At 44.1% G+C, this 16,184-nt stretch overlaps 1 protein-coding gene across 18 annotated transcripts in view; it reads right to left on the reverse strand.

Moving 5' to 3' along the window:
• PRPF18 (pre-mRNA processing factor 18) overlaps positions 1–16,184 on the reverse strand; it is a 135,662-nt gene that overhangs the window by 14,853 nt on the left and 104,625 nt on the right. For 13 of the 18 annotated variants that reach the window (XR_015139642.1, XR_015139641.1, XR_015139639.1 and 10 more), the window contains one exon: positions 8,433–9,487. Coding sequence is in view for 4 of the 18 variants with exons in the window: in XM_086334308.1 (XP_086190434.1) it covers positions 9,407–9,487 (81 nt within the window). In the remaining 14 variants the exon portion in view is untranslated. Of the gene's footprint in view, positions 1–406; positions 2,666–7,025; positions 9,488–16,184 lie in introns of those variants that run through there. The other 5 variants (XM_086334308.1, XM_086334307.1, XM_086334306.1 and 2 more) reach the window with 2 other exon arrangements.

Here is a 16,184-nt window from a genome sequence, read left to right on the forward strand (position 1 = left end):
GAGATAGCAGAGATGAGCAGACCGGACAGAGACACGACCTCTCTCTGCCTTGCACAGAGTCTCACTCCCAGCACAGTCAGTATCTATCCAGGTAAGAGCTGAAGGGCCTGTACTGCAATTCAGGAGGATGAATCTGCAGTTCAGCAGGTTAGCTGATAAGGCTCATACATGTGCAGTTGCACCAAAATTTATTTTTTCATCAGAAACCCACTTTACTCTCCATAAATCTTTATCCCCATAAACAAGTAGTTTCCTTTTTTCACCCATTCATCCTATTTTCCATCAAACCCTTTCTAATAATGCTTCCCTTCCTCCCACTCTACCAAAACCCCTCTTATCAAGGTCAAGGATGACTCTCCACATGCAAGGGTTAATTCTCTTAGGTTAATTTTGTAAGGTGACTTACCAGCAGCACTGGGCATGGCTGATCCCTCTTGCTTCCTTCATGGAAAGACTCTTGTCACTTGAATCCAGGACAGGACATCGTCTGGTTTTTCCTCCTTAATACAGTCAGGGCTTCTGCCCAGCTCCTTGATGGCTTTTGCTCCATCTCCCCAAGGTCTACGCACTAGAGTGTCCCAGAGCTCAGTTCAAGCTTTACCGTGCAGTCACTTCCTGTAGCTCTCATAGTGCCCATGGTTTAAAATGTCATCTGTGTGCTGTTGCTGCTAAGTCACTTCAGTCGTGTCCAACTCTGTGCGACCCCATAGACGGCAGCCCACCAGGCTCCCCCGTCCCTGGGATTCTCCAGGCAAGAACACTGGAGTGGGTTGCCATTTCCTTCTCCAAAGCATGAAAGTGAAAAGTGAAAGTGAAGTCGCTCACTCGTGTTCGACTCTTCACGACCCCATGGACTGCAGCCCACCAGGCTCCTCTGCCCATGGGATTTTCCAGGCAAGAGTACCGGAGTGGGGTACCATTGTGCTAAGGGCATCTGTACTTCTCCCTGGACCTCCTCTCTGAAACTTGTATATCCTGCAGCCCACTCAACAGCTCCACACGGATGTCTAATGTGCTAACACATCTGGAAGTGAATTTCTGAGCTACCCTCCAAATCCGCTCCATCAGTGACGTCCCCCAACCAAGTTAGAGGCACCTCCAGTCTCCCAGGGCTCAGGCCCAAATCCTTGGACCCACCCATGATGACCTCCTGTCCTTGTCGCATATGCAGCCAACCAAATGGATGTGAAATCCCTGCCCTTGTTCTCTTGGGGGTGGAGGGAAAGAAATAATAATTTATATAACACATTAGAAGGTTGGAAGAAAGCAAGGTTGGTCAGTGGAAGATTCAGCCTCTGACAGGTGGAGATACACCTTTCCTCCAAGTAAGGTAAGAAGAGGTGGTAAGTGTGGAGGCAGCGACAGACCTTAGGCCTGTGTCCGTGTTCCACCTGCTGTGAGGAAAACTAGGTGAGGCCACCTTCCAGATGACAAGGGAAAGACGGAGGATCGGGATGCAGCGGTCACGGGGAGAACAGCCCCAAGCAGAGAGGGGGTGGGGCACGCGCTCCAGGCCTCTCTCGGCGCCCGAGGACACTGGACACAGGGTGGGAATCCCCTCCAGTGGCACCGCGGCAGGGTCGGGGAGCCATCGGAATGAGCCAGGCCCAGGTTGTGTGGGACAGTGTGGCCAAAGGACAACAGGGGAAGAGAGAAGACGGTCCTGGTGAGAAACTGGAGTGATGATGATGGACTCCAGATGGATTACGGAGAAGAGCAAAGCCAGGAAGATGCCGAGGAAGTAGAAAGAAGCAGAGGAACGAATGGAGAGAAGGTGTTGAAGAGACTGAGGCAGAGCAGAGAGGGAATTAGAGAGGGCACAAGGACAGGACTTCGAGACCAGACAGGAGGTAACACCAGTTTCCCCAGCATCTTGGTTCTCCACGCTTGGGGTGAACCCCACGAACTGGGAGCAAAGTCCATGTGTGCTGGAGGGAAGCCAACCTGAGCTGAAGGCTGTGGGAAGGGGACCCATCACACTTCCCCTCAAGCAGGAACCAGAAATCTGGCTGCCAAGCATGTCAATTATTATAACAGAAAAGACTGTTAACCAGAAAGTGAAGAGGTGAAAGGAAAAGGGGGACCCTGAGGTATCACAGAGATGAGAACCACAGGAAGAGCCACTGGTCTCAGGGCTGGAAACAAAGACAAGGGACTCTGAAGAAAGACTTAGAGGTTTGAGGAGCTGGGAATCAAACCTTTGAGACCTGGATGCTGCTCGGGTGGCTCGGGTGCCTCAGGAACTTGGCGGGACCCCACAGAGCTAGGATTCAAATGTCTGGAGAGGAGCACTGGCTGATGATGCTGCAATGGTTCTACAGAAGTGTGGAAAACCTGTGAGCAGGGACCACCTCCTCTAGGAATGCCAAGTGTCACCGTGGGCTGCAGGCCCACGGCTGGGCCACCACCACTGGGGACAGATAGTGAACACGGAGGAAGAGGGCCTCCCTCCCTCCTAGGGGCTCCTGTCTCCCACGTGGCCCATGATCGGTAGAACCTAACACAAAGCCAGTCGCAGAGGAGAAATGTGGTCTGCAGAGCCTGATCCCAAAGCAGAGTGTGGCAGGTGCAGGGGAGAGGCTGTCAGTCAAAAAGTAATTTTCTATAAAGGACAAAAACCATACATACCTTTTTGGCTCAAGTTTGTGTAATGTCTGTTACTGCCCTAGAAGGAACGGTGGTAGTTAACAAGTCAAAGCATACCAAGATACTTTCTCCCCGAATGACAGAATCACAAGTGTATGTTTTCTCAGATATCTTTCTCACCCACAGAGGTATCCGGAGTTTATTCCTCTCAAAGTCACTCCTAAGCCTAGTGGAGATTTGGGAATAACTCAGAGAGGAACAAGAGTTCGATGCCTCTGTCCTACAGAGTGACACGAATCTCTACCACAGGTCGACCTCCGTCTGCTCTGCAACCTGGCTGTCTATGGACTGCCATTAACACGCACTGGGTCCGGGTTTTCCTGCAGCTGAAGCAACCCGGTGCCGATACCCACGAGCTCATTCAGGTGAATGCTGACATGCTTAACACGTATCTTATGAGAATGGCAAAAATGCACCAAGTCTTAATGAAATGGCAATCTAGTACCACTACAACGTTTAACAATAATACAAAAACACATTATTTCTCTCCTCTCAAATCCCATACGCAGGCACTGCACTATGCAAAGATTATATTATTTAGGATTCACGTGACTTTTTATAAAATCTATCTGGTAAAGATAGCTGACAAAGGTTATGTCAATATCTGAGCTAGTGATAAGACTATTTCCCCTACGCAGAGAAAATGGAGAAGGGAATGGCCACCCACTGCAGTATTCTTGCCTGGTGAATCCCATGGACAGAGGAGCCTGGAGGGCTACAGTCCATGGGGTCACACAGAGTCGGACATGACTGAGCAACTAACACTATGCATAGAAAACCTAACATAAAGTCAAGCCACAGAGCAGAAGTATTTATAACACACACTGAACACCAGGGCTCAGCCAGAGCATATAAGGAACTGTGTTAAGTCAGTAAGAAAAAGGCCAGGAATTCGGTAGAAAAAAGTGGACAAAAATAAAAACTTGAACAGAAGATTTCACAAAAGTTAAAATCTCAATGGCCATGAAGTACATATGAAAAATGCTCCACTTAATTTTCCTCAGCAAAACGCAAAGTGAAACTACAACATGGTACCATGTTAGCCCGTTACAAGAGCTGAAGTGGACAAGAGCTGAAGCTGAAGTGACCGAGGACATTCCAGGAGGGGCCAAGACCCCTCGAGTCCCGCACGTGGCACTGTGGACTGGCACGAGCCCCTCGGAAAGCTCTTTGGCACCACCTTCTGAGTACACACATACCCAAACATTTCTCAACTTCATATAGACCCTAGAGGAATTTATAATTCACCAAAAAATACATGTACAGCATTCATACCCAAAGTGGAGATGACTCAAATGTCTATCAAATGTAGAATGGGATAGAGAAATGAGAATCAAAGAAATCACAATAAGGGACTTCCCCAAGTGGTCCAGTGGCTAAGAAGCTGCAGGGAGCCCGGATTCAAAACCCTGTCAGGGAACTAGATCCTACCTGCTGCAACTAAGAAGACTGAAGATCCTGCCTGCCACAGCTAAGACCTGGTGCAGTCAAACAAACAAACAACAAGCAAACTAACTCACACGGGGAATGACTGCTAATGGGTCCCAGGTTTCTTTCGGGGTGATGAAAATGTTCCACATGTGCTGCTGACTGCACAATTCTGAATATTCTAAAGACTACTGTACCCTTTGAATGGGTGAATCTTACAGTACACGCATCCAATCAAGAAAGATGTTTTTTTAAATAATGACAGCAGAAATCAAGGCCACGGCTCTGTCCTGATGAGGCATGAAGAGATTTCTGGGGCACTAATAACATTATCTTTCCTGGCTTGGATGATAGTTACTTTGAGACAGCTTCACTCTGAAAAAGTTGTATGATATGGTATCTTTCTGATGTGTGCACTTTGCTGTATATGTTACAACTGAATAAAACTTTGAAGGAAATGAAGGAAATGAAATCTAGCTGCGAGTCTTGGGAAATAATCATCAAAGGGCTAAACAAACCCTCAACAGGTAACTGATTAATACTAGACTCCTGCTATCTCTCTCTGCCTCAACCCTAACTCATAGTTTAAACAATCTCATATTTTATAATATCTGTTTATTCTTGCTTTACACAATGTATAGTCAGCCCAAGGTAGTCACCTATTCTTACCATTAATTTTCTTACATGAGGCCTGTCCTGGAGGTTCTCTCTATGCACAAGTCACCTCATTTGAAACCTAAGAATTATTGCTTCAAAAATATTTAACAACTGAAATACTCAAGGTTTTATAATATGCCAATTTCCACATAAACCTTGAGAGCTAAGTGTTCTCTATTAAAAAATAAATAAATAGAAGAAATAGAGTCCTTTTGCCCTAAATTCATCCACCAGGTCACTTCCTTCTGTAACTCTAATTCTTTTTAACCTGTGGTTTTCAAACTGCTGGTCACAACACATTAATGAGTTGTAAGCCACTTTAGAGTCATACCAGCATATTTTTAAAAGAAACACAACAGGAAAGAAAAATCAGAAAGCACCGCTCATGGCATGGTCAGGGAATACACATAGGTGATACTGGGTCCCACCTATTTGTTATGGCTGACTGTTGAGCTATAGTCAAAGCCTCTCAAAGCCACAACTTTAATCCTCCCACTTTACGAGATGCAAAACTGAAATCAGGCTCAGAGGACAATGCTAATGGTTCGTGATGTCTCCTAAGTCTCAAGGGAAGAGCAAGTTGGAGAGTAAAGGCAATTTGGTTTTGGCAAGCTGTCAACCCTGGGAGTTTAGAGGGCAAGGAGAGCTGGGTATGCAGATGACTCCTGATGGAATCATCAGCAAGAATCATCAGCAAGGAAGCTTGCTGAATGCCTCAGTGATCACCAGTGACACTCAAAAAGCAGCTCAAACCTTCTTAGCTGCCCTCCGTGGTCAAAGTATGTGTTCATCTTGAATGCTGGGAGAAAGCTGACAATGATTTCAAAGCGGGTGCTTAAGGAGAGAGAGGAGAGACTAAACAAAAGGAAGTGGCCTAGTTAAACAAGAGTAACCACTACCATCAACACAAAGATTAGTCTGGGCGAGTTTATAAGAGTTTGTGGAAAAAGGAGTAAATAATCAATACTTTCAAAATAAACTGTTTTGGAAAATGTAAAAACATATATATACATACAAATATTTTATATGTGTGTGTGTGTATTTTAAATGAGTATGTTTCCAAAATCCTGAAAGGGGTCAGTTCACACCACAGCGACAACTGCCAACCACACTGCATTCCCTCGAGTTAGTCCACGCCACCAGAACTTATTTTTAAATTTCAAAAGATTTTAAGGTTACTGTTAACCATTACAGGACGAACTAGTGCATAGTCAGAATTCAGCCCATCCAACTGCCAACTCTGATGAAAACCAGTTGCCATAACAGTGTTCCCACAGCGACCCTCTGGGGACTGGGGCTGGCTCCTCACGCTCTAGACAGCTGGAAACTCTTACACAAACCTGCCGTGAGAAAGGGCTTTCAGTTCAAGCCTCCCAGTACGACTCCATACCATAAATTTCTAGGGGATAAAGTTAAGGGACTTCATGGGCGAGGATGTGGAGGAAGGAGGCATGATCCACAAGGTTACGCTCTTGCAGATATTCAAAGGGAACAGCTACGTCTCAACCGAAGCTCCCCTTTCACTGAATCTGCCCCACTTAGCTCTACTACCTTTGTAGGTCCAGAAGTAATAAAGGGGTTACTACAGGGCTGAAAAGGAGCCAGTGATAGGATCCACAAGTTCAAATCTACGGAACTCTTTCTTTCAAATAATTGGATTTCTACAGAATTTGTTGTTGTTTAGTTGCTAAGTCGTGTCTGACTCTTCTGCAATCCCGTGGATTATAGCCTGCCAGGGTCCTCTGTCCATGGGATTTTCCAGGCAAGAATGCTGGAGTGTGTTGCCATTTCCTTCTCCAGGGGATCTTCCTAACCCAAGAACAGAACCCGAGTCTCCTGCATTGCAGGCGGATTCTTTACTGCTAAGTAAATACTACCATATTTACTGTGGTCAAATCCCAGGACAATCTAAAGTGCTACAGGGGGCCAGGAGATCATCAGAAGGAAAAACTTAACATTCAAAAGTTGTACTGCTAATCAACCCTATTTTCTATTCCTCCAAATTCTTTTCAAGATGCAGTGCATCCTAAACACTCGTACTAGCGACAGCTACCTTCCCAGCACTGGTCTCTTGGGACCTTCCCCTTCTTCCTACAAGATCTGGGCTGTCCCCTCTCCTCTCTGTGTCTCCTCTCTATGTGTCAATTGTTTTTGGCCTCAGTTTTCTTTTCCTAGTTTTTCCCCAAGGGCTGAAATCACAGCCCTGGCCTCCAGACTGCCACAGCCCTGTACTGCAATGCTAAAAAATACTGCTGTCTTTGCAGTTGGCAAGAACACTCCTAAGAAACACAGGATTTACTTTTGAGGGAAAACAGTGTTTTATTAGATTTGGATCCAGAAAGACACAACTCCTTTGGAAAGGAGTCTGGGGAGGTGGGGAGGAAGAGAGAGAAGAATATACTTATTTCAGGAGTGTGACTGATTTTAAAAGATAGGCCTTTATTGTTTTAGAAACAGCTAAAAATTAGAAATATGTACCATCTGCTGCACTATAATTTTCATGATCTGGAGAATGAGAGAGGTCATTTTTTACTAAACCCCCATGACAGGTAAAGTCCTCTGAAGACCTTTTAACTTCTGGGAAATAGAAAACTTCTCTATGAGGAATCTACACCTTTCAACCTGCCTCCCTCTACCCAAGCCCCAAAATGACTAGCATTCACGGCACCACAGAATACCTTACACATTTTTTTTTCCCCTCAAACCATCTACCCGTGCTGATCAGTTCTAGAAGGTACTGGTGTCACATGATGCAGTTTCTTCTCTGTGGAATATTAACTCAGGGCAAATGGGAAGACAACACAAAATGAGCTGACTACCATGGTGTGGGCTGCCTATGAATTTTTTAAAAAGTGATCTGTGGAGTATTCATTCAACAATATTTATAAACAAGTTCTATTCAAGACTATATAACTGAAGTCTACATTGTTGTCACATCTTATGAAAGCCTGTCTCTTATTGCTCTACTAAGCTTCATTCAGTTCTAATTAATTTAATAAGAAATGGTTTTCTAAAGTGGGGTGAAGGGCAAGGAACACTGATTCAATTCAGGACAGGAGGCCTCAGCCACCATTGAGCAAATAACCAGCGGACACAATCAGCCCAGCGTAGCCACAGGCCCCACAAGTGGCCAAAATTGGCTTTCAAGGCTTTCCAAGAGGGGCCAGAATAAGTAATTGAATCCACCTGCACTCACTTGGCTGACTCCAGGCTCCACATTCTGGATTCTTCTAAACTCAGAAATGGCTGAAAGTGTGAGCAACTATAGAGCGTGGATACAGTAAGTGCTTAATAAATACTTCCACTGACTAGTACTACCGACACTGCCACCAGCAGCCTGGCTGTCATCCTGAGGGGAGCGCACACTGTCCTGACCAGTGGTCTGGGAAAGCCACTTTGTCTTCACTCTACCACCAACAAGGACACAATTGTTACGTACTGAGTTATTTGCCTGGTAGCGTGCTATACATTTTATTTTACTTAAAACAGTGATGCTGTGAGGCATGGACAATGACTACCACCATCTGCAGACAAGGAAGCTGAAGTTTAGAGAGATGAAGTGCCTTGCTCGTGGGTGTACAGACATACACATGCCTGTGTTGCTGAAATGTGAGGCGAGGCAGTTCTGATGTCAGAGTCCCACTCCTACCAGGAGCCGCCAGCACCACTCCACCTGGTCAAGTACCACTCTATTTACCCACCTGTCTCTATCCAGTGAATCCTCTCGACTTCTAAAGCGCAGTGATTCATCACAGATATCTGGGTGTGACACTGTGCAAGAGTCAAAAGAAGTCCTCGCTTGAGTGACATCAGACCAAGCCCTACAACTTGGGCAGTGACAAGAGTCCAGCACCCTTCTCTTTGGCCGGTGAGACGGAGTGTGACCAGCCATCCACCACGGTCTCGGGAGGACGACATTAGCAGGCAGTCCTATTCCAGGAAGAGCCAGCAGCAGCCCTGACAATCCATTTCCTCACCTTGAAACCTTGATGCCTGGGGCTACTGAATTTGAACTTCTGTTGGTTTAATATACCATCTCTGTTTTCCAAACTTCTACTTCCTGTTAATTCTGTTCTGAGAGATGACCAATACTATAATGTATATCTTTAAAGGATAAAAGCTTTAAAACGCAAGATAGACACTTAATAGTAAAAATATTTACATTCAAATATATTGCAAGGTGGCAAAAGTCAAGCAACATTTAAGGACGATCAATTTTCACTAAATGGTTCCATATTTTTGTTGAAAAATATAAAAATATTTCTCTATAAACAAAACATAAAAGGCAACATGAAAATTACCATATTTTATAGAAATCATTAAGTCCATCCTCAAATGTTCCTCTCTAATCCTTTCATTTCAACTTTTAGGTCTAGAGGGGAAAAGTTATTTTAAACCGTGTCCTGTGACTGTTTTAAATTTACACATTTAAATTACTGGGAAAAGTCTTTAGTACTTAATCTTTTGACTACTTAAAAGTAAGACACAAAAATCACTCTGCAGTCAGATGTGACATGAGAGCCAACACAGGTTCTTAAAACCAAGAGCTGCATTAGGTAGAACTCAGAGACCACAAACTCCTTTTTTCTTCCCTCATTGCAACTGGTGGTGATTCCAGAAGTCCGTGACAGGCTTCCTTAAGCTTCTCTTGATATTTACACACTGCACACAGATCTCATAGTGCATTGTACTCCACACATTTTGATGGATCTGTAGGAAAGTGCTTCTGGCAAATGGTCATTAACCTCTTCAGTCCCTAAGAAAAAAAAAAAAAATAGTGGTTGGCTATGATATGATTAAACTTTTTAAAATGTTTATTATTTTTTTATTTCTGGCTGCCCTAGGTCTTCACTGCTGTGCACAGGCTTTCTCTAGTTGCGGCGAGTGGGGGCTATTCTCCAGTTGCGGTGCACAGGCTTCTGGCTGTCGCGGCTTCTCCTGCAGTGGAGCACAGGCTCTACAGTGTGCGAGCTCCAGGAGTTGTGGCTCCCCAGCTCTGGAAAAGAGGCTCAACAGTTGTGGCACACAGGCTTGTTTGCTCCGAGGCATGTGGAATCTTCCTGACCCAGGGATTGCACCCATGTCTCCTGCACTGGCAGGCAGATTCTCTACCACTGAGCCATCAGGGAAGCCCTCAAACAACTCTTAAGTTAAGTGAAATCACCAAAAACAGAACAAAACAATAAGAAAAAAAGCCTGCCAATCCCTGAGGTCCCACAGGAAGCAGATAACACAAATATAAATTACTTCTATGAAGTGAGTTATAATCTAAGAGATTAAACATCAGAGAAACAAGATTTTTCAAACATCTTACTTAAAGTCTTTTGTGGGTTCAAAGACTGTCCATATTATGCTGTCTAAGGACTGGGAGTGTGGAGGGAGGCTATCTTTCAGCTCATTTCCAAGAAGGAAGACGTGCTGGCAAAGACAGACCAGGGAATTTGCTTTCTTCCTAGCTTTTTATTCTTATATCCTGTGCCTAAGAGGGTATTTGCTTCAGGATAAAGACCCTTCTGGCTTTAGACCAGCTTTTCCTACTGTGAATTCTAATCATGTGGATGCAGAATTGGATCCATGAAATCCATGAAAATGTCTGCAATATCGTTAATCTGGGATCCTAAGTTTTCTCAAAGGAACAGGTGAGAAGAGAGGCAAAGCCAGGAAAGGGAACACTGATGAAATACTAAATAGCTTCAGTCCACACCAAAACACAGCAAGTATTATTATGAACCAATAAAGGCAAACTGATGGTAAGACAAGTAGGGGTCATTTTCCTTACACCACAGGATTAGAATTTCAGGCGTCTGTGCCTTTACAGAAGATAACTGTGATGCTTAGATGCACTCACTAAGCTGATTCTCTGATTTAAAAATAAATATTAAAAGAGTCTCCATTATAAAGTTACCATGGAATGTTACAATAAATATTTGCAATAAGGACTGCTAGCACCCAGCACAGATTTTTAAAGGGGCATAATCTCATGATAGCCTATGAATATTTTCCAAATGGAAACAACTCTTCTCAATTAGATCTCTCACGATTTTAGTTTCAAGTTGCTTGAGGATGCTTAAATCAGTAAGATAAGGAGCACCTTAGCTTAGCTTACTGCAAATAACTTAAAATCAGTAGTATTCTTAAATATAGTTTTTACTTATATAAAAATAATACATCTATTTAATAAATCCTTATTCAGGACCTACTATATGCCAAGCAATGTTCTAGGTTGTGGGAATACAGCAAAGAATAAGAGAAAAATCCCAATTCTCATTGAGAATGCATTCTAATAAAGGAAGACGAGAACAGGTGTAAGACAAGAAACAAAATGACTATGTAAATGTCTAATATGTTGAATGATAGTAAGTGCTATGGAGAAGATCAGGCAGGCAAGAGGTGTGCATGCTGTGAGAAGTGACCAAAAGGACTCTGGCTTTCCCTGAACTCAAGAGCCACTGAAGCGCTCTGAGCAAGAAAACATCACAGTCTGGTTTGTATTTTAAATGCATCCCTCTGGATGCCGTACAGATACTGAACAAAAGAGAGGCAAGGAAAAGAGCTCAGAGCAGAGACACTGCAACCATCCAGAGAAGAGAGGCTGGTGGCTGGAACCAGGTTGGGGCAGTGGAGGTAGTGAAGGGATCAGATTCCAGATGTTATTTGAATATGGAACCATCACGGTTTGCTGATGTGGGCTGAGAAAGAGAAAAGCCAAGGATAATGCCATGTTTTGTATACTTTAAATGGGTAAATTTAATGGCATGGTATGAAACTCCAGTACTTTGGCCACCTCATGCGAAGAGTTGACTCATTGGAAAAGACTCTGATGCTGGGAGGGATTGGGGACAGGAGGAGAAGGGGACGACAGAGGATGAGATGGCTGGATGGCATCGCTGACTCGATGGACGTGAGTCTGAGTGTACTCCAGGAGTTGGTGGTGGACAGGGAGGCCTGGAGTGCTGCAATTCATGGGGTCGCAAAGAGTCGGACATGACTGAGCAACTGAACTGAACTGAACTGATATTGTAATGCCATAACTCTCAACTCCATTGTTACTATGTGTTTGGTCTTGGTCTTTCATGTTGGAAACTTCCACGAACACCTGATGATCCTAAGTGAACATGCATATTTATGAGTAAGGCAATAAGGAGCTAAAGGAAACTCACTGAATGGGCAGGGCTTATCAGTGGAACTTCATTTTAGGACAATATGGCAGTAAGCCAGTTTTTTCAGTGTTGGAATGCTAAATGTTAGTAACTATACATTTTTTCTCTTGGGTCAGTTCAGAGAAGAACTTCCATTCCTGAGCTGGCAGTAAAAGCCCACCTGCCAGCATCAGAGGAACCAAAGGAGAAGAGGAAACAGGGGTCCCATTTGTCAACACATACACTCTCACTTGAATTGTCTGTTCTGAGTAGGGAATCTCACCTTGCCTGATGGTAGAATCCCTCAGAATGTTTGTTTTCTGAAAGAGAGGAGATGGGAATGGGGGCCCACTTGCACAGGAGAAGGAACCTCTGGACAATTTATCCTAATTTCAACCACTCCTTCATTTTCAGCCCCATCCCACAGTCTGGCCTTTTTTAAGTGCCTAAACATCCCATGTCCTGAGCCTTTCTAGATTCTACAGATTCCTCATTAATGACTCCTTAATGACTTTCTCCCCACACAGTATTAACTAAATTGATTTTTTTAAATCATTATTGTTTCCAGGAAAATATTCTGCATTTTAAGAAGTCCGATGAACTATACATTTAAGCTGATACACTGAAGATGGTACACATAACTGTACACTCAAGATGGTAAAGCTGAGTAAGAAATTTTTTTAATGTTCAACTTGGTAAAATCTATGACAAATACTTCAGTTTTTAAAAATCTAATAGTAAGCATTAGAGAATATTCTAGATAAGGTATAGGAATATCAAATATGGCTACAGTTTGCTGTATGATAGCTTGTGATACGGGATACAAATCCTGGATAATGAGAGTTGTTTATATCCAGATAAATCAATGAACCATTAAAACAGTCAACCTGCATCAACTAAAGCAACACCAATTCTTTATTACTGCAGAAAACAAAAACTTCTCAAAACCTAACCAAACTATAACCATAACCTTTTAGATTTGTCTTACCTTATGAACTATCATTAGTCAATAGAACTTGAGGAAGATTTTAAGTAATCTTTTTACTTCAATGTAAGATATTTGAATATTCACCAGAAGGACTGATGCTGAAGCTGAAGCTCCAATACTCTGGCCGCCTGACGCAAAGAGCCAACTCATCAGAAAAGATCCTGATGCTGGCAAAGATTGAAGGCAGAAGGAGAAGAGGGTGGAAGAGGATGAGATGGTCCACTCCATGGACATGAATTTGAGTAAACTCCAAGAGACAGTGGAGGACAGAGGAGCCTGGCATGCAGTAGTCCATGGGGCGGCAGTCGGATACAACTTAGGGACTGAATAACATCAAAGGAAAACATTATTAAATCAATTATTTCTGTCCCTGTCACTAGTGTACCCTGCAAGAACAGTCTCAAAGATGAAAGCACAGATGTGTTTAGTGACACAGCATAGGAACATGAAGAACAGGGGTAAGTTAAGAATGTTCTCCACTTAGTTATTTAAATTCTCTCAATGAAGTCGAAGGACGCTTAATAACTGTTTTTCAGGAGGGTCTTATCCGCATTGGACAATATCATCACCCTCATTCTCCACATCTGCATGTTGCCTGGGGTCCCATTGCTTCACTGGGTGCCTCTCTGCCTGGGACTGGGGCCTGTGGTGGAGGGCCTCCTACAGCCACCCTACACCCTCCAGAGTGGCTAGCGGAAGGGGTCATGTGGCCTAGAGATGCTGGCTAGACCCTTTCCTTGGGGGCCTCCTTCCCAGGGGCTCTGAGGTACATAAAATGTGCCTAAGATAGCAGAGTAGAAGGATGTGCACTCATCTCCTGTGAGAACTCCAAAAATGCAACTAGCTGCTGAACAACCATTGACATGAGAATGTTGGATCCCAACAAAAAAGATACCCCGTGTCCAAGGGCAAAGGAGAAGCCCCTACAAGACGGTACAAGGGGCAAAATCAGTTTTAGGATCAAACCCTATACTCGTCACAAATGCTCAAAGGACTCAAACAAAACCTTGTGCACACCAGGACCCAGGGATCTCACAGAGACTGAGCCAGACCTGCCTTTGAGTGTATGAGTGTCTCCTGCAGAAGCACAGGTCAGCAGTGGCCTGCCATGGGAACAGGGGCTCTGGCTCCAGCAGACTCATGAGGCGCAGCATGTGAATCCCACCAAGCGACCAGGCAGACAACCCACAAACTGGAGAACAATTATACCAAAGAAGTTCCCACACTGTTGCAAAAGTACTAGGGTCCACAACAGATTTCCCAATCTGGGGATCCAGCAAAGGGACTGAGAATCCCCAGAGAATTTGACTTTGAAGGCGAGTAGAATTTGATTACAGAACTTTCACAGGACCAGGGAAACAGACTCTTGGAGGGCACAAACAAAACCTTGTGCATGCCAGGATCCAGGAGAAAGGAGCAGTGACCCCACAAGAGACTGAGCCAGACTTCTCTGTGAGTGTCCAGCAGTCTCCAGCAGAGGCATGGGTCAACAGTGGCCTGCTGTGTGATCTGGGGCATGGAATACAACAGTCCTGGCAAAAGCCCTTTTGAAGGAGGTCACCATTACCCCTACCATAGTTTGGCCTCAGGCCAAACTGCAGGAAGGGAACACAGCCCCACCATCAAAAGAAAATTGGATTAAAGATTTACTAAGCATGGCCCCTCCCCAAGAAAGGCAATGCCAAAGAATGCTCAAGCTACTGCACAATTGTACTAATCTCACATGCTAGCAAAGTAATGCTCAAAATTCTCCAAGCCAGGCTTCAGCAATACGTGAATCATGAACTTCCAGATATTCAAGCTGGTTTTAGAAAAGGCAGAAGAACCACAGATCAAATTGCCAACATCCACTGGATCATCGAAAAAGCAAGAGAGTTCCAGAAAAACATCTATTTCTGCTTTATTGACTATGCTGAAGCCTTTGACTGTGTGGATCACAATAAACTGTGGAAAATTCTGAAAGAGATGGGAATACCAGACCACCTGACCTGCCTCTTGAGAAACCTATATGCAGGTGAGGAAGCAACAGTTAGAACTGGACATGTAACAACAGACTGGTTCCAAATAGGAAAAGGAATACATCAAGGCTGTATATCGTCATCTTGCTTATATAACTTATACGCAGAATACATAATGAGAAACTCTGGGCTGGATGAAGCACAAGCTAGAATCAAGACTGCCTGGAGAAATATCAATAACCTCAGATATGCAGATGACACCACGCTTATGGCAGAAGTGAAGAACTAAAGAGCCCTTGATGAAAGTGAAAGACGAGAAGTTAAAAAGTTGGCTTACAACTCAACATTCAGAAAACTAAGATCATGGCTTCCAGTCCCATCACTTCATGGCAAATAGATGGGGAAACAGTGGAAACAATGGCTGACTTTTATTTTTTGGGCTCCAAAATCACTGCAGATGGTGATTGCAACCATGAAATTAAAAGATGTTTACTCCTTGGAAGGAAAGTTATGACCAACCTAGACAGCATATTAAAAAGCAGAGACGTTACTTTGCCAACATAGGTCCATCTTGTCAAGGCTATGGTTTTTCCAGTGGTCATGTACGGATGTAAGAGTTGGACTGTAAAGAAAGCTGAGCACTGAAGAATTGATGCCTTTGAACTGTGGTGTTGGAGAAGACTCTTGAGAGTCCCTTGGATTGCTAGGAGATCCAACCAGTCCATCCTAAAGGAAATCAGTCCTAAATATTCACTGCTGATGCTGAAGTTGAAACTCCAATACTCTGGCCACCTGATGCCAAGAGCTGACTCACTGGAAAAGACTCTGATGCTGGGAAAGATTGAAGGCAGGAGGAGAAGGGGATGACAGAGGATGAGATGGTTGGATGGCATCACTGACTCAATGGACATGAGTTTGAGTAAACTCCAGGAGTTGGTTATGGACAGGGAGGCCTAGTGTGCTGCAATCCATGGGGTTGCAAAGAGTCAGACAGCACTGACTGACTGAACTGAACTGAGCATGGCCCAGTCCATCAGAGCAAGACGCAGATTTCCCCATAGCCAGTCCCTCCCATGAGGAAGCTTCCACAAGCCTTTTATCCTTATCCATCAGAGGGCAGACAGAATGGAAACCACAATTACAGAAAACTGATCACTTGGATCACAAGCTTGTCTCACTCAAGAAGCTACAAGCCATGCCATGTAGGGCCACCCAAGACAGTAGTCATGGTGGACAGTTCTTACTAAACATGGTCTACTGGAGAAGGGAGTGGCAAATGACTTCAGTATTCTTGCCTGGAGAACCTCATGAACAGTATGAAAAGGCAAAAAGATATGACACTGAAAGATGAACTCCCCAAGTTGGTAG

Source organism: Bos grunniens, chromosome 13, assembly GCF_055505025.1.
Source record: "Bos grunniens cultivar Pamir isolate PY7600 chromosome 13, Bosgru_T2T1.0, whole genome shotgun sequence".
NCBI lineage: Eukaryota > Metazoa > Chordata > Mammalia > Artiodactyla > Bovidae > Bos > Bos grunniens.